We start from the raw sequence: 19,008 nt of genomic DNA, 5'->3' as shown, positions 1-19,008 counted from the left end.
TCCCGGCAGTGGACCAAAAGGTAATGAATGCCGCAATGACATCTAACTACATCAGCAGGGCCAAACCGTCTTGATCCAATTGAAGCTGGAGTTTGTCTGTGACAGCGACCAGTACCTCTCAGTCCCCTTGGCCAGCGCAGAAACTGGACTTAAGTTGTTTCCACAGGGCCTGTAAGACGGAGCTTTTGCGCCAGGCATATCAATCTAGCCAGCTGGACTGACATATTACTATCTTTGGCCTCCCGTTGGCGTGGAGCGGGGGGAGGGTTTTTGCCATCTGTGGTTCATTTTATTGGGTTTGATTGTTAAATTGTTTTATGGTTGTTTTACTATTTGCCACCCTGAGCTCTGTTGGGGAGGGCGGAATATAAATGGAAAAATAATTTTAAAAAAATAACCTTAGAGTGCTCTCTAATTATTATTTTGAGGTTACCAAGTAATGCAGTTCAAGTACCTGTATAATTTAAGAATACATTTTACATTGATACATAAAACTATGGCCTGCAAGCGTGTGCTGAATTAGCATGCGAAAGCCTCACTGAGCACTTAACACTGATATTTTTGGCTTTGCAGGAAATTACCTTTTTTATGCATATTATCATCTGCCCATAGTTACCTTTACTAGAATTTACAGCTATATAGATTCAGTAGGTATTTCACTTACCATTACAATATTCATTCTGTATCAGCATATGGTCATCTTCTGCCCAGGCTGAGAAGTATCTGACAACATGTGAATGCTGTCCCAAGACTGCATGTGCATAAACCTCTCTGAGAGCATTTTGCCTGCAATATTGAAACCAAATTTTAATTTATGTTTCAGTAAGGTGTTGTAAGAAGTTAGCATGCTCTGCCGGTATCATCATCAAAACTACAGAGGAGTTTTAAAAAATCAACAACTGAAAAAGATAAAGTGACTCATAAATAGGAGTTTTAAGCTATAACAGACATGAACTAAACTTTAGGGATAGAAATCTAGACCTTGCTTTCTGCCTGTAGAAAAGCCATTCCAATTTCCCACTCCCACTACAACTCTAATAACCCTTGGATAAAGTAATACGGAGAAGGGACTTAGAGCACATCAATGAGAAAGTTCCATTCTGCTCATACTACTTTCAGGATTAAATCCCCACTCTCCTTTAAATAATCACGGACACATGACACAGCTGTCCAACAAATTCCATGGGACAACTATCTATATTTGTACTGTCAAATCCTTTCACAGCCAAAATCAACTGGCTGTTGTGGGTTTTCCAGGCTGTGTGCCTGTGGTGTGGTAGTTTTTGCTCCTAAAGATTCACTCGCATCTATGGCTGGCATCTTCAGAGGCATGTCACAGTAACAGGTAATCATAGCATGCCTCTGAAGATGCCAGCTACAGATACGGGCAAAACATTAGGAGCAAAAACTATCACATCATGGCCACACAGCACGGAAAATCAACAACAACCACTATCTATAGTTGCTTTTTTAAAAGGAAGTTGTGAGCAGGCTTCTTATCAAATTGAATTAAGATAGTAGCACTGCAGAACCAACTACATCCTAAGTTTGCTCCAGACATAACCAGCAGGACGGAGATGTTGGTATGAATGTTGAATATATTTTTTCCTCAACCACATGAATGAATCCTGCCAAAAAAAAAAACACATTGGCATACTGGTACACAGCTAAATAGGTTTATCTTTTGCAATAGTTATATAAGAACTAGAATACAGAGGCAATGGACATTTAACCTTGACTAATACTTACTCATCAATTGAGCCAGCTAAGGGCTTCTTAGATCGTTTTATGGCATAAATACAGCCATCAAGTCTCTTCACGCATTTGAATACAGAACCAAATTCTCCAGACCCAATCTTCTCCAATTCATGAAATTCTGTTGCATATCGTGATTTCATGTTACTTTCTGTTATACTGATTCGCTAAAACAATAGAGACAAGAAATAAAATCTCCATATGCTTAAATGGAGATAATTATATCATCAACCACAATGAAACTTAAGCTTGCTTAGAATCAAACCACAGGCTGTAAAAGAGCATTTCTTACTTTGGCAGGTCTGACAGTTTCATCCTCAAGCTCTCCATCACTTGCTTCCATGTTCTCATCACATGAGCTGAAAACACATATATTTACAAAATGAGTAGGAATCCTATGAAATCCTAACTTCCCTTGATAAACTAAGAGGCATGCTTCCACTTTTCCAAAAATGAACTCATAATTATTTGCAGGAAAACAAAATGTTGAGGGGTAGTGGTTGCCAGCCATAAATGCAGGTGAAACATTAGGAGCAAAAACTACTGCACTGTGGCCCCACAGTATTGAATCACCACAGTGATTCCTTCAAATAGTTGTTTTTTTTCCCAAAAAGGAAGGTGCATGCAGGCTTCTTATGTGTATTATGTGTTTGCCTGCATGCAAAAATTGATCCCTGGTTGAGTAGGAAAGGCTTTGGCCCATGTTTCAGGTGCCAACCTAATTTGTCAATACCCTTTGAATATGTCAGGAGTACTGATAAACTTTCCCTGCACACCAAGTGTAAAAAGACATCCCTGCACAGGATATCCACCTGCCAGAGTAATAGCAATCAGCTTTCTGTTGTAATCTACACAAACTGCACTGTTTCATCAGGGTTTTTGTCTAGGATGACTGGAAAACCCCAGGAGCTCTCAGATGGAGTAATTACCCACAATTCTAGCATCTCTTTGATCTCATTCTCCACACACTCAGCCTGTTTTCCCAGAGCTCTTCAAAGTACAGAAGCAAATTGGGGGGGGGGGGGGGGGAGTCTGCCAGAACAGCATGCCTGGCTACTGCAGACTTTCCAAGATTATCAGAGAAAACTGGGGCAAAGTTAGCCACAACTTCTTGCACCTGAGTCCTCTCAGTAGGAAACCAGAGCAGAAAGATAACTGCTGAATTCCCCCTTTCCCATCACAGAGATCTTATTTATTTTTTTTAAAAGCCTGGCAGATTTCTTTCTGAATGAGCAACCCCATGTCTCCTGACAGTCCTTCCTCCACCTGCTTTTCTCCAATTAAAGCAACACAGCCTTCTCTCTTGCTTTCCTTGAGGTAACTTATGGATTCTGGTGAGTTCTACTTCAATGACAGCTCTGGAACAGGAGGGGGGCCCTGAATAGCCACATCTAATGGCACCTATAGGACACCTTTCCGACCAAATCATTATCCAAGTGAAATGGGAAGGGGGTATCTGATGGACAGCAACTCCCCAAAAGCCCTTCCAACCCTGATGAAACCAAGACTCTTGCCTTAGGCAACTCACACACGGGGCTCTCGAAAAGTTCCACAAAATATACTTGTTGGGCAGAATCTGCTATGAGTTGACCCTTCAGCAACCTCTACGCACAAACAGCAAAACGGACCCAAGCTTTCCCAGTCTCCCTTAGCATTTTTGTACAGTTTGCCTGAACAATTGTGGGAACAGCCCAAAACATATGAATGCTCAGGTACTGAACTCATTCTTCGGATATGGATCTAATTCCCCCAGTAAAGCCAACAATCTCCCTCCAAACTGAACATGTAAAACAAATTATCATGCTATTTCAGGATGAATAAGCTTTGGACTATAATCTTAAACAGAAAACTATTTGAATTATTTTAGATTCCCCCCCCCCAAAATACCTTTTATTTTTAAAGAAACGATTTAAATTTTAAAAAATGTGATTTGAAATTTTATTATTTTTTAAATCATTGATTTTTATTCACCCTGAGCACTGATCCTGCATAGCCCACTAGGAGAAAATATAAGTGATGGAAATCTAAATGAGTAAGTTAGACCTTGAAGAAACTAAGAAACATTTGCATGTACATGAATGTGAGATGCAGAGTGAAAAAGCCCAGCAGGGAGCTGGGGTGGGGGTTTGACGATTCCTTCTGCTTCCAACCAACCCAGGAAAGTGGGTTTCAAGCGACTGCCCCTTTCCCTGTTTCTTTTCTATTTACATTGTTCCATGCTGGTCTATTTATGAGCCATGCTGGCTTTTACTGTGGATTGTTTTATTGTGTTTTAAAGTGTATTGTATCTGTATGAACATGTCGATAGCTGCTCTGAGGAGAGCAGGAAACGAATCTAATAAAGAAATAATATATTGAAGGTGATGATTTGGAATTGTTTTTGGTGAACTTTGAAAATGATTGTGAGAAGGAGAACCTGTCCCATGCAATAAATTTATTTATAAATTAATTATATTAATCTATTCACGATATCATATTCTTCTAGAGGTTCGTGTAAGATTATTTTGGGCAGTTTTTCCTTTTTGAAAATATTATCACACATACTTGGATTTGTACTTCTCAAAACTGGATTTGTGCCTGCAGAGATAACATGCCTCTTCTTCACAATAAAAATATAATAAAATAAACATACAGAGTTGCGGGAAAGACCTTAGTTCAATTGTTCCTTTGCAAATCTATGTACACAAAATCAACCTCTGATCTCTGAAGAATGCTACGTTTCAAGAAGGTCAATGAATAGAAGACGGTTTGGAGTATCTGCACAAGGAGCTAAGTGTGAGGAGGGAAAGGCACGCAGTAAAACACTTTTGAACATAATATTCCACAAGTGTTGGGATCATTGGGTGTAGCCTGAGATTCATCATACCGTTCTCTCCCTGGAGGATAAAAGACAGCAGGCCATAAAAGGGATCAAGTTTGGGAATATTTTAATGAAGTTCCTCTACCTATGGGCAAGACAAGCATTAGTCTAAAAATTAAACCATTATCTGGTTGTAAATATTAAGATTATGCCAGTAAGAATGAGTCTTCATGTAGAAAACCAAGATTTAAACAGTCTTGCTGACTACTGATTTACATCTTAATTTAAGTCAATTTGATTTAAATCAAATCTAGCCTGTCAGCATCCACTGCTGCGCTTCCAGGACAGGTTACTCTTGGATTGATTTGGGATGCAGCCTCCACTTGGCCATCCATATCTGCTTCCAGTGTGGTGTAGTGGTTAGGAGCGGTGGACTGGAGAACCGGGGTTTGTTTCCGCACTCCTTCACATGAAGTCTGCTGCGTGACCTTGGGCTAGTCACAGTTCTCTCAGAACTCTCTCAGACTCACCTGTCTCACAAGGTATCTGCTGTGGGGAGGGGAAGGCCATTGTAAGCCCTCTGAGACTCCTTAAAGGCTGAGAAAGTGGAAATATAAAAACCAACTCTCCTCCTCCAATCTTGTAACTTTCTGCTCGGCTCCAAGCTTCTGTCAGCTCTGGCTGCAAACGCACACTGCCTGCAATCCATTGCTCTCTCTGTGCTCCAAGCAAAAGCTGTTAGGCTTCTCATGCCCCATCTGCTTTTCCATGTGGGACCAATGCAGTTTGCTTTGGCCCAAGCATTTCTGGGAGCAGCAGTGGCGTAGTGGTTAAGAGCAGGTGCATTCTAATCTGGAGGAACCAGGTTTGATTCCCTGCTCTGCCGCCTGAGCTGTGGAGGCTTATCTGGGGAATTCAGATTAGCCTGTGCACTCCCACACACGCCAGCTGGGTGATGTTGGGCTAGTCACAGCTTCTCGGAGCTCTCTCAGCCTCACCCACCTCACAGGGTGTTTGTTATACATATACATACATAAAACCTTTATTAGGCATAATACCAATATAACCCTTGGAGTACAGAACAAGGGAAGGAATTACAATGAGCCCTTGTGTATATCCATCTAAGCTTGGGCTCTTGGAGTATACCCAGATAGTCTGCCATCAGATTGGTTTTGAATTTGATGTTGAAAAAGAAGGGGGAACAGTTACTTCGCGCTTGGCCTTGTAGAACTTGTAGCTCCTGGTCAAGGAGTCGCCTTTTTAGTTGAAAAGAGTTCGGAAGGAGGTAGCATTTGTAAAGAGTCCCAGGAGAATCCCAGGGAAAGTATTTTAATTTCAACTGCCCGCCACCACTTAGATCCATGGAGCTGGGGGAGGATATGATTGATAAGGCTACCAGTGTCCGAATTAAAGCACAGGCGAACCCAGAACTTAAGGGTGGCCAGCCAAGCTTTCGTAACCAGAAGACGTTGTCCCGCTTCCAAACAGAGTGCAGCATAAGGAATGCAATGTGGCACTCCGAATATTTTGTATAAGAAGGCTGACTGAATCCTTTCAACTTTTTGGCTCCAAGCATTAATCCACAAGGGGATTCCATAGAGCAATTGAGGAATCGCTTTCATGTTAAAGACTCTAACTGCGGCAGGGATAAACCTATTGCCTTTTGTAAAGAAAAAGTTCTCCACACCCGCCACAGTAGCCCTACAAGCTGTCATGGCCAGGTCTCTGTGTTTATACCAACAGGCTTTATGATGGAAAACGATTCCTAAATATTTGCAGAACTTGACTTGTTCAACCAATGCACCATCTAACATCCATCTACTGGGTTTATAAGTGTTAGCAAGTACAACCACCTTAGATTTAGCAGGGTTGATGGATAAAGAATTCCGTGTACAATCACTGCATTTGGATAACAAGGAATTTAGGCCCCTCTTTGTTCTAGAGAGTAATAATGCATCGTCTGCAAATAGAAGTAGTGGTAGGGTCACATTACCAAAGCTGGGGCAAGGTGAGTTGACTGATTTTAGATCAGGGGACAGATCATTAATGAACAGATTGAATAACAAGGGGGTCTAAACGCAGCCTTGTTTAACACCTTTATAGGATTGGATTTTTGGCGTTAGTCTTCCCAAGGGGTCACATCTCACTTGGAGGGTGGTATTTGTATATAAAGCCTTGATAAGAGCAAGCAGCCTACCGTCGATACCCATTTCCGTAAGTTTTTCCCATAAGAGTTCTCTGTTCACTGAATCGAATGCCCCTTTGAGATCCAAGAAGGCAACATACAAAGGGGATTTACCCCTTGTAACATACTTGGCTATCATTGTATTCAGAAGAATGGCATGATCTAGTGTAGATTTCCCTTTGATAAACCCAATTTGTTCCGGTCCAATGATCTTATTCTCGTTGGCCCATAAGGTCAGTTTGTTCGATAAATATTTAGCATATAATTTACCTGCAATAGATAACAAACTAATGGGCCTATAATTAGAGGGAATGGTTGGGTCGCCCTTTTTATAAATAGGGACAAGGATGGCATTAGTCCAAGCATCAGGTATTTTAACTATGTTATTCACAGTAGTGAAAAGCAAAGCTAATATGGGCGCCCACCATTCAGCGAAGCATTTGTAAACCTCAGGTGGTAGGGCATCCGGGCCAGGAGCCTTCCTGGATTTGAGCTGTTCAATTAGGGTTGTGATCTCGTTTGCTGAGAAGGGGTCCCAGCAAGGTAAGGTTGCGAGAGTTTCGGACCGGGCTAAGTCTATGGAATCCTTATCTACGGTATAAAGGTCTTGGAAGTAACTATACCAGCATCGGGGATCTACCGTTACAGCTGGAGTAGTTGCACGTGTGTGGCTAGCAACTATGGCCCAGAATCCTTTATTATCCTTCATTTGGATAGAATGAAAAAGTTTGTCCCAGTTAGCCTTAGCAGTAGCCTCTCGTTTTTCCTGTAAAAGCTGGGTAAGGTTCCTTTTACAATCAAAGTAAATATTGGGGAGAAAATCAATTTCACCCCTCTTGAATTTACTAAACAACTGTCTAAGTTGTCTTTTTAAAGCACTAAGTTCTCGTAGTCTGTAACTATCAGAAGTTTTGGGCTTCCAATACTCAACAATGCAAGTTTGCTTTGAAAGAGCATCGGCGATGTTCTGCGTTAGTACTTCAAATAATGTAATAAGGTTTTCTGTAGGAAATACATTTAAAAATTCCGATCTAAAATCCTGAAACTGTCTGCTAAACAACAGACTTCCGGTATCTTCAAAGGAGTGATTTTTCCACACGATTTTAGGAATTGGAGTCAGGAATTGGTAGTTACCCTTATATACATGAAATCCCAGTTCCAGACACAATACCAAGAGCATATGATCACTCCATGGTTGGAATTCTACCGAAAAAAAATTAACATCTCTTAAGTTCAGGATACGGTATTAAAACATAATCAAGAACACTGTTACCCAAGGGGGAAACAAAGGTATAATCCCCTTTGTTGTCCAGCAAATTTAGACCGTTCAAGGGCACTAGATTAAATTGCAAGCACATCTCAGACAATTTTTTTCCAGCCGCATTGGTGTGATGGTCTCTTGAGCATCTTGGTAAGAAGAAATGATGGGGTAGCATATCTGGATCCAAGCTAGTTAGTAATTGATAACTGGAATCATCTTTGCCAATTCTGGCATTGAAGTCTCCAGCCACAAACCATTTGTCAGGTTGGTAAAGTTGAAGTAGCTTAGAGAGATAATTATGGAACTTTTGAACAATCTCTGCATTTCGAGCAGGAGAAAGGTTAGATGGAAAGTAAACATTAACTAACAGCACATTATATGAATCCCACTTTAAAAGGAGTGCTTGGGCCATCTGGTCACAGGGGCGTAAGTGCTTAACAGACACTCCAAGGTTCGTCGCAACTAAAAAGGCTAAACCCGCCCTGGGTCTTCCTTTTATGTGGGTTTTAAAAGCTGGTAAGGTATAAACACTGAACCCAGGAAGGGCAGGGGTGTTTGTTGTGAGGGGGGAAGTGTCACCGCCAGGAAAATAAACAAAATATTTTCCTGAAGTCAGGTTGCCCGGCTACACTGGCTCCATGCCCAGACGCGGAGACTTGTGTGGTTTAGAAGCCTCCATAAGGTTCACAGAGAACGCATATGTATGTTTGTGCCAATGTTATATGGTTTTCCTCTTGTTTGTGCCTGTCTAGGATGTAATAAATGCCCCTTTTAAGTTGAATTTAGGATAAGTTCTCCAGTTAGTTTGAGGTTTGTTATTGTTAGATTTAAGAAAGCCTTGCCCTTAAGTATAAGTGTATGTGTTTATCCCTTTAAGGTTTCCCTAACGTTTAAGCCTAGAAATGTTTAGAAATGTTATTTTTGAAATTTGTGTCTGATGGCCAAAGCAGTGGCCAGAAAGATTTGATATTAAGGGACAAGAACGGTGGCTCTGGAATGCAGCTTAGGCCAACGCCCAGCCGACTCTTTGATAAGGACAACGACCCTCTTTGGATTTACAAATCGAATCTGTGGCCAGTACCCAGCCGTTGGAAGACGTGCAGGGACCACCATTGGACAGTTTGAACTTCCCTTTGTTACAACAACGCGAGGCGGGAGCCTCGGGGGATAACAGCCATCTGATAGAGAGGATTAGCAAGGTGCGGTAGCAAGCCCACCTAGATTTTGTGAATGGACTGTTATCTGCTCTCCTTCAGCACCATTGTGAGATCTCGCAGGAAGACACCTGACAGCGAGATTTGTAAACTCTTTCAGAAGTTGTACATGTATCTTGTTTGCGTGTTGTTTGTTTTGATTGGTGTTTGGGCGAGGGACTTGCCCCCTCACCTCAAAGATCCCTAGATCCCTGCCCCTTCTGAAGTTTGGAAATAAAAGTTCTTGCACTGCGTTGCAAGGTGCAATTCCCTCCTGACCGAGCTGTGACCACCATCTGCAATAAAATCCTTTTTGCCTGAAGAACATCGGCTTCCTGCGCCTCATTAAGCTGCTGAGCTGAAATCACTTATTGTTACCTGGCAAACAGCAGTAACAAATTGGGGGCTCATCCGGGATCCCCAAAACCTACTTGGGGTGCAACGAGGCGCAGAAGCGAGAAGAACACGGAAGGAACGAGCCACCGCTTGAATTTGGAAAGTGAAGAACCTCGGAACGCAGGATGGACCACCCAAGGACAACGCTTAAACCTTGAAGACGGGTGAGATTCCCCTTACAGGAAAAGTTAGGTCTAGGGAAGCCAGGTTATTAGGGTTCAGGGAGCAATATGGGTGCTTCTGAAGCTAAGTTTCTGAAATCCCAGTCTTTGACTGAGGACAACCCTTTGGCATGTGTCCTTTTTAACTGGAGGAAATTTGGGAAAAAGCCCAAAGCCAGCAAGAAGCAATTCTGTGCCTGGTGTAAGAACGAATGGGTGAACTACAACTTGGCTGCTGGAGAGTGGCCAAAGGAGGGATCCTTTAAATGGGCCCTCCTCCAAGATCTGTATCAGACCCTGATCAATGTAGGGAAGAAACGTGAGGCAAAAGGCCTTAAATGAACCTTCATGGAAATTTACAAAAATCCGGAACAGTATAAGTGCTCTCCAGGCTCCGGTATTATGATTCTTAAAAATCCGCCTAAGATAGACAATGAGAAAGTCAGCAAAGAGAATTCCCTTGCGAAGGTGCCAGGAATCATTCCTTCGGCCCCTGAGGACATCCTAGATTCCCCTCCTGTAAGGCTACCGTGTCTCCCTACCCAATTGGGCTGACTGGATTCCCAGCCAGTCCGCTGTCTGCAGCTGCCAGTGAGGGAACAGGGCTCACCCCCTCGCCAACGCTCTCGCCAGCCTCTAGCACCCCCAGAACTTCCACGCCAGTGAGTGGAGACTTAGCACAGTCAGTCCAGCAGTTTGTGACCCAGGCAGTACAGCGGATTAGTTCCTCCCTTCTAGGCTCCCCCTTGCTGTCCCGGGAATCTCCCCGAGTTGCAGCAACGGATTCCCCCGCAGGCCCCTCTGGCACGCAACCCTCACGCCTACCTCGACCCCCCCAGCCAGAAGATAGGCATGTGTACCCTTCTAGGGTCCACAACCCACCAGATAGACTCCAAGTAGGCATAGACACCCCCGCAAAAGGAGCTGGTTTGTTTCCCCTCCACACCCAGATAGTGATGGGCGCAAATGGGCTCCAATCAGTTTATGTGCATGTTCCCTTTATGGCTTCTGACTTGTACAATTGGAAGCGGGAAGTTCGCTCTTACTCTGCCAACCCCCACGCGGTGAGCCAATTAGTGGAATCCATCTTCCAGACCCACTTGCCCTCTTATGCGGACATAGAGCAAATAATGAGAATGTTTTTAACAGTGGAAGAAAGGTCCCTAGTAATGAGAGCAGCCAGAGAAGAGGCAGAGAAACAGGTAGAACTCAGGAAGCAAGGGGCAAACCCGCCCACTAAAGAGCAGATTTTTCCATCCCAAGACCCTAACTGGGACCCCAATACAGATATGGGAAAGGAACGGTTAGTTCTCTATAGGCAGATTGTGTTGGTTGGTTTCAGAAAGGGAGCTCCCCACGGGAATGATCTGTCCAAATTGCATAGCCTCGAAAGCTAGGAGAAAAGCATGAATCCCCTGGCTGCTTTCATGGAGCCGTGATCCAGCCACCTCGAGTTGTTGGGCGGCACGGATATGGATCCTGATGAGGTTAAAAATCGGCCACTTCTCAATAGTGTGTTCATTGGGGGAAGCACACCTGATATTAGGAAGAAACTGAACAAGGTAGACAGTAATGTGACTGCAGACCCTGGAAAACTGCTTGAGGTGGCTACCACCATCTTTTATGAAAGGCCTGAAGCTGTGATAGGTGCCCTACAGGGGGGTCTGGAGGGGATTCTTAAGGGACCCATGGATGGGAGTGGAAATCCCCCCGCAGGACGGTATAGAGGTGGGATGCCACGTGGTCCCCCTCCAGCACCCCGCCAAAGCCCCATTGACGCCGATCAATGTTCCTATTGTCATGAAAGAGGCCAATGGCGGCGCTCTTGCCCCGCCCTTCAGGCTACCGCTCTGCCTTCGGCCCCAGCAAACGCCCAATGGCAGGGATATGCCCCCACCGAGGTGGCTGCCCCCAACTTCGCATTTGCCAAAAGCTTAGGTTTCACTCCCCAAGGCCAGCCTATGGAACAGCAGTTTGCCAATCCCCCTCCGCAGAACCCCGGCTACTCCCGCTAGGACAGCTCGGGTTCCCAGAGTCCCCTGCTTGCAACCAGCCCCCGAAAGGGATCTGGGATCCGGCGGGGACCCGACCACAAGGCAGAGGCCGGAATCCCTGGGCTTGGGTTATCTGCTGCTCCTTTCCTTCCGCCCCACCTTTGCCTACCCAATCAGCTGCCGACTGATGTGAATGAGTTGGTTGGGCTCCTTAGATGCCAGGACTTAGCGCTCCTGCAGCTCCAGGACGAGAGCTGTCGGCTCGAAGGGGATCTGGAAGCTTTTCGCCTCACCACCAGGAGTACCTGGGAAGGTGACGTGACTGCCCACTCCCCTTTCAGCCCTGCCTCTCCCCCATCTCCCCTTCGAGACAAGCGCAACACCACCCGCTCGAGAAAGGAGAGAGCCGAGGCTCCCAGTCTGCCCAGATCAGCTGTGTTGCCTCCACACTCTCCCCCCAGAAGTGTTAAGCTGCTGTTAGATCCCCCGCCCTCTCCTGGCCACCAGACTTGGCTCCTGGATCTGTCCGTGCGCCTAGCTCCCCGCTTGAGACCCAGAGGGGTCCATCCCAGCAGCATGCTAGCTCTGGGATGGCCTCCGGTACCCCACACTGTATCTGTCCGGTTTAGCACCAGGGTCCCGTGGATCTCGCTCCTGTAATCCCACGGCTGATAGCCCTGATCGTTGTTTTGGCTGATCCCAGTGCACCGGCCCGTGTTCAGCAGGCTGGACAGAGCTTTCAGCTCCCCAGCCCCCAGATGGCTTGTATGGTTAACCCTGTGCCAACTGTGATTGCTGGCTGCCTGGCCCCTGACCACCCCAAAGCTGTTTGTGCTCCCCAGCCAGTACCATGCCCCCTGACCCCCGAAAGTGCCTTGGTGCCCCGTGAGCCAGTGGCTGTCCCTGCAGTTCCCTCTGCCCCTGCGAGTGTTGTAGATGCTGCAGGTACCCTTTCTGTGCAATCAGGTGCCTTTTCTGTGCAGTCTCCTGATCCTGATGTGGTCTTGACCCTGATTGTGTTATTTGCTATGCTTGGGTTTGTGGTTTTCTACCTTTTGACTTTGCCTACCCGGTTCACCATTTTGTGTCTGAGCCATTGCATCCAGAAGGGGGAGAAGGCCCGGACCGCCATTTCAAGATGGGATGCAAAATCTCAGACACAAATTTCAAAAATCCACAAGATTAAGAAGGGTTTGAAGCCAAACCGGAAAGCCTTGCCCAGGAGACAGAGAAGAAGAATCAATACCCCTGTGTCCCCAAGGAATTCCAAAAGGGAAATACAAAATGGAAGGGGGGTATACGACCGCAATTGCAAAGGCGATGCTTCTGTACACTTGGAAATAGAGCAGAGAAACGAAGTCCCAACCAAAACAGGCATGGATTCTTTGTTTACAGGAATGGATTCTTGGTTGCACCAGTTCTCGCAGTTGAGTAACCACATGGATCGAATGGCGGCAGCCTTACATCCCCTGCTCTTTCAAAATGTCCGCTGCGCTACAGACTCCAAGAGGTGGCTCTGTGAGGGTGGATGATGCTTTGGTGTGTTGGGAACTGGAGATGGGCATGCGAGAAGGGATGGTTTCTCTATTTTTGACAGCCATAGGTGGGAGGACCTAATTGGCTCAGGTCCTCCCTAAAACTATAAATAATAATGAAATTAAAAGTATTGCCGGCGCAACCAAGGGAAGAAATCCCTGTACAGGAGGCGTCTGGCCGAAGGTGCCCCTTAAGGAGCGGTCTCAGGCCAGCGCCATCCTGAGCATGCCCAGCTCCAATTCAAACAGCCGAACAGCCCTGCTAGATCCGCCTCCCCAGTTAGGGTGAGGGCAACATTGTATCGCCACAAAACCTCCTCCCCGTTTTTTGCTTTGAAGTTTTATGTGTCTGCAGGTCCATGCTCATTTAAAGTGTGTTGTGTTTAGTGTAAATAACCCTTTCGAGATTTATGTCACAAAATTAGGTATGCACACCCACAGTTCCTGGAAACCTGCCTACCCACCAGGGAGGCTTGGATCGCTTTATCGCCGTCTATTGATCACGCAACTGAAGCCGGCTCCCCATGTTATTGTTTGCCCTTCCGCCCATACTGTCTCTTCTTCTTGTCCATATATCCCCAACGCTTTAACGGTCTGGTTCTTTTTCCAAGCACAATGTTACAGGAGCTACAGTCCAGGGCCAGAAAACGAGATTCTTGGAGCACTGGGTTCAGGTCCTAGTTTGGGGGTTAGAGGGCCCCGGGAATCCCAGATCTTAGGTTTTAGTACTGGACTCAGGTTTTGTTCGGGGTTAGAGTCCCCTGGAACTTCTGCCTGCATCAAGTTCGGTTCTGCTTTGGGGTTAGAGGCCCCAGAACCTCAGGTCTTGCTCTGAATAAAGAAACCTCCCTGTTTTTCGAAGAATCTCCAGTCTCCTGTGCTTTTTCCTCTTTGCTTTGCTGCCACCAGCTTGTTGTAATGGCTTGACACCCGGCCCCCATGTCCTCGCCTCTGGTTTTAAAACTGTATGTGACTTACATTGCTATTGTTTCTGGTCTGCACGAGGTAGTCCAGGAGCTCTACCCCCTTTCTGTCCTGATAGTTGTCAAGGGTGCTCTAGGCTCTGCTGTTGCCCAGATCCCAACTCAAAGAACCTGATGCGACCAGATTGACTGCCATGCAGAGAAAGATTCTCCTTGGAATGGCCGCAAGCCAATGATGGAAAGATGACTGCCCTGATGCCCTTGTCTGCAGCCAGGTCCCGCAGAGCTACCAGGAAGACCTTCTGAAGCTGCTGCCCTGCCTGTTTCCCCAGTGACTGAGCTTTGAGAAAAACCCAGAGAAGCCAGCGCGAAAGGGATCCTGTTTGTTCCACCCGGTGGAAAGAGTGAAGTCGCGGAAGAACGACGCCTCGCCCTAGGTGGAAAAGTATCAGAGGGGGGACGCTGCTGCTGTGGACGCTTGGACAGCACTCCACTGACAGATGGCTGACAGCTCCGCACCTGCGCGATGGACGCCAACTCGCTTGGATTACTCTGGCGCTTTGCCAGCATGAGCGCCCACTGTGACCAGATGCAGCCAGCAGACGACCGCCTCTGCACCCTGCCTTGCCAGCAGCAACCGCTTCCCTCCCGGGCTCCTGGTGGATTTACAATCGTTCTACTTACCCCGTTTTGCCGGATCCTCCGAGTTTTGCACATTCTCCCCGCCTCAGAGCACGCTACTGCCCCAACCTTGATCCCCAGTGGTCGAGCCTAATAAAAGCGCCTTGCCTACCTCCCTCCCCTTCTGGAAACCTGGCTGCCTGAAGCCACTCTGGCCCCAGTCGGCGAAATTATGTGATTTTACCTGCTGCTTTTGAAAATTGTTCATTCCATGCCTTTGACTTATATACCCACAGGAATTGGTCCTGGACATCCATGCCCTGGGCCCACCCAGGACATGATTAGCCCAGGAGAGGGGGACTGTTACCGCCAGGAAAATGAACAAAATATTTTCCTGAAGTCAGGTTGCCCGGCTACACTGGCTCCATGCCCAGACGCGGAGACTTGTGTGGTTTAGAAGCCTCCATAAGGTTCACAGAGAACGCATATGTATGTTTATGCCAATGTTATATGGTTTCCCTCTTGTTTGTGCCTGTCTAGGATGTAATAAATGCCCCTTTTAAGTTGAATTTAGGATAAGTTCTCCAGTTAGTTTGAGGTTTGTTATTGTTAGATTTAAGAAAGCCTTGCCCTTAAGTATAAGTGTATGTGTTTATCCCTTTAAGGTTTCCCTAACGTTTAAGCCTAGAAATGTTTAGAAATGTTATTTTTGAAATTTGTGTCTGATGGCCAAAGCAGTGGCCAGAAAGATTTGATATTAAGGGACAAGAACAGTGGCTCTGGAATGCAGCTTAGGCCAGCGCTTCCAGCTCTTAATTTCTTTGATAAGGACAACGACCCTCTTTGATTTACATACAAATCTAATCTGTGGCTAGCACCCAAAGGTCCCCAGCCATTGGAAGACGGGCAGGGACCACCATTGACAGTTTGAACTTCCCTTTAGAAATATACTAACAACGCCTGAAGGAGCCTCGGGGATAGCCAACAGCCATCTGGATAGAGAGTGATTAGCAGCTAAAAGTGCGGTAGCAAGCCCACCTAGATTTTGTAGGAATGGACTGTTATCTGCTCTCCTTCAGCACCATTGTGAGATCTCGCAGGAAGACACCTGACAGCGAGATTTGTAAACTCTTTCAGAAGTTGTACATGTATCTTGTTTGCGTGTTGTTTGTTTTGATTGGTGTTTGGGCGAGGGACTCGCCCCCTCACCTCACAGATCCCTGCCCCTTCTGAAGTTTGGAAATAAAAGTTCTTGCACTGCGTTGCAAGGCGCGATACCCTCCTGACCGAGCTGTGACCACCATCTGCAATAAAATCCTTTTTGCCTGAAGAACATCGGCTTCCTGCGCCTCATTAAGTTGGTGAGCTGAAATCACTTATTGTTACCTGGCAAACAGTGGTAACAGAAGGGCAAGGGATTGTAAACCCCTGTAAGTCTCCTATAGGAGAGAAGGGGGGGGATATAAATCCAAACTCTTCTTCTTCACAACTATAATTTAGTTCTCCATCCAAAGTCCCTAAAAACCAACTTTCTGCCCACCAGCGCCATTATCTTTTCCCCACACATGCATTATCATTTTATTAGCATAAAATAATACAAAAACAGAGTATAAAAAGTCACAGCATCCAAGGCTTCAGAAAATCGAATCAGAGCAAAACAGTGTTAGCAGGATTACAGGGTGAGTTGGCTAATCTGAAATCAACGGTATATCTCATTATGAGGCTCAGGGCTAGGAAGGCAGCTACAATAACTGTTTATTTCAAATTCCCTATTGGCTAGGAAGAAACAAGTTATTTTTGTTAGGATTGGTTTGCAAAATCATGGAAATCAGTAATTGTATTCAAAGGTCCACGTTAAGTGAACAGTTCAAAAGGTTATATAAAAGAGAATCTGGTATGTTGTTCCCACATGTACAAATTATTCTGTGGAAGCAGATTTTCCTAAACCTTCCCTCAGTAACCAAGGAAGGAAAAATGTTAAGATGAGCCAACATAAAAGCTCTTCATTGTTGCTGTGTTAATGGAATGGTGAAATATTTCGCCGTTGATCAGTAAGGGGTATGTATTCCCAGAGCTCTTGGAGAGCACACACTCGTAGTAGTAGGCAGCAGAGTTTAGCATTCATGATTTCCTAATGTCTTGTCAATATCCTGCAGAATTAAGTTCTACTTGCAGGATGCCGAGAACTCCGAGTTTGCTGATCTTTTAGGTTGTATTGATTTGGACCATTTCAAAATGGAAGTATCTTCTAGCCTGCAAAATTAGGCTCAGAGTCAGACCAGAAATGAAGTTTTAACCAATATTTAATCAATTGCACTCTGGCTTTAATTTCCAGAGGGAATATTCCTGACTCTAACCATAGTGCTGTGTAAGTAATGCAGTTTTGAACTATTTTGAGTATTTTGTGGAGAAATTATGCTTGAATTTGTTCCACTTTGATGTTAAATTCCTGAATCCAGATTGAGATCCAATATAAAAATGTGTGGAGTTATTTTGACTTTTCCAAGTTTGTGCTCTGAGCCAAATCCTTAAATCTATCCCAGAACTATACCACCATGTCACGAACTTTTGAATCCAGAAGTGTTGTTTCTTCCTCTTGGGCCACCAACTGAAGTTACAAAACCCAGCCTATCACATAACAGTTCCTTTTGAGTATCCTGGAAAGCTGCTTTTGAGCAAGTACAAACAGCAGAGCTTTACAATTACGTTAGCCCTCCTGCCATGCATGTGCATATTCCCAGTGTGTATGAGCAGGGGTAGGATCTGAATCTCAGTCTGCTTCCTTAAACAGGAAATAAACTTTATTGATCCAGATTAAGCTAGAGAACACACATGGAAAATGGCTGACACTTTAATAGCAATTAAAACTTTACTTGAGAAGAAATTATCATTGTAGGAATGCCAAATGAAACAAAAAAAAGTCTTCACCCGCTGATGGAAGACAGCAATTGAAAGGGACAAATCTTCCTGGAGAGAGTTCCAGAGCTTTGATACCATGACCAAGAAGGCCCTCCCCTGGGTTGACATTCGCTTGATCTCAGAAGGAAAGGACACCTGAAGCAAGGATTCCAAAGATGACCATATTGTTCAGGAAGGCTCATAAAGGAGTAGATGGTTCTTCAGGTATGTTTGTCCCAAACCACATAAGGCTTCAAAGGTCTGGACCAGTACCTTAAATTGTGCCTGGAAATAAACTGGAAGCCAGTGTAGATGGACAAAGACTGGAGTGATACAAAGTCATTTGGATCCACCCAGCAGTGGGGATGAACCATCTTAATAGATCTCCACCCCTGCAAGTCTTGGTATCTTTGTAAGTATAGACTCAAACAATTGGTGAATTTTCCATGACAAAAGAATAGCCATCAGTTGTTTCACCCTCAAATCACACTGCTCCTTCCCAGAAGAAAATAACAGATCAAGAGTATGGTCCTACAGAATGTGTAGGACCAATTATTATTACCTGAGACAAACCCATGGTTGTCACCAAAGCCATGAAATCCTCAACCACTCCTGAAAGACAGTTTCCCCTTGAATGCTAAAGTCTGCCAGGGTAACTAGCCTAGGGGGTCCTGAACACTCCCCTCCCAAGACCAGCTCCAATCCTGTTTCTCAGCCACAACACAGTCTCAAAAATGGTGGTACTGTGGATGCTAGGGGGAACAGAATTCTTAAAGACAGCAGCAGCATCTCCAAACCCACCAGACCTATACTAGTATGTAACTCAGTATCCCGGAGTGCATCCCTCTCAGAGGCGTAGCTAGGGAAAATGGAGCCCATGGCAAAATCTGAGTCCCCGCCCCGTATAGGTGGCCGCTCACCCCCAACAAAAGAATGATTTTTTTTGCACCAGGTCATCTCAAAGTCACCATCACATTATAGAACATGCCCCAACTCACAAATCTGAACACGCCCAGGGCTCCCTAGTTTAAACATTGAAAGTGATGCTGGGTTTTTTTTTGGGGGGGGGGGGAATCCACCCTGAAACAGCATCACTTTTAATGTTGTTTAGACTAGAAAGCCCAGATTCTCCCTTTAAATTCACTCCAAAAGGGGTGGATTTAAAGGGAGAATCTGGGGAAAATTTGAGGGTGACTGTCAGGGGAGCAATGTTTAAGTTAGCTGTACCAAAATTTCAGGCTATCTTCAGGAGACTCTCCTTCTGATACCACCCAGGTTTGGTGAAG

General features: G+C 45.2%; 1 protein-coding gene across 1 annotated transcript in view; it reads right to left on the bottom strand.

Moving 5' to 3' along the window:
- The window catches only part of WEE1 (WEE1 G2 checkpoint kinase), a 35,229-nt gene that overhangs the window by 9,384 nt on the left and 6,837 nt on the right, over positions 1-19,008 (bottom strand). Inside the window, exons 3-5 of the mRNA XM_048485227.1 lie at positions 2,048-2,114; positions 1,750-1,922; positions 665-786 (exon numbers count right to left, since the gene is read on the bottom strand). Coding sequence (XP_048341184.1) covers positions 665-786; positions 1,750-1,922; positions 2,048-2,114 — 362 coding nt within the window. The remainder of the gene's footprint in view (positions 1-664; positions 787-1,749; positions 1,923-2,047; positions 2,115-19,008) is intronic.

The sequence above is a fragment of the Sphaerodactylus townsendi genome, linkage group LG02, assembly GCF_021028975.2.
Source record: "Sphaerodactylus townsendi isolate TG3544 linkage group LG02, MPM_Stown_v2.3, whole genome shotgun sequence".
Lineage (NCBI taxonomy): Eukaryota > Metazoa > Chordata > Lepidosauria > Squamata > Sphaerodactylidae > Sphaerodactylus > Sphaerodactylus townsendi.
This window is presented reverse-complemented; position numbering and strand designations above follow the sequence as displayed.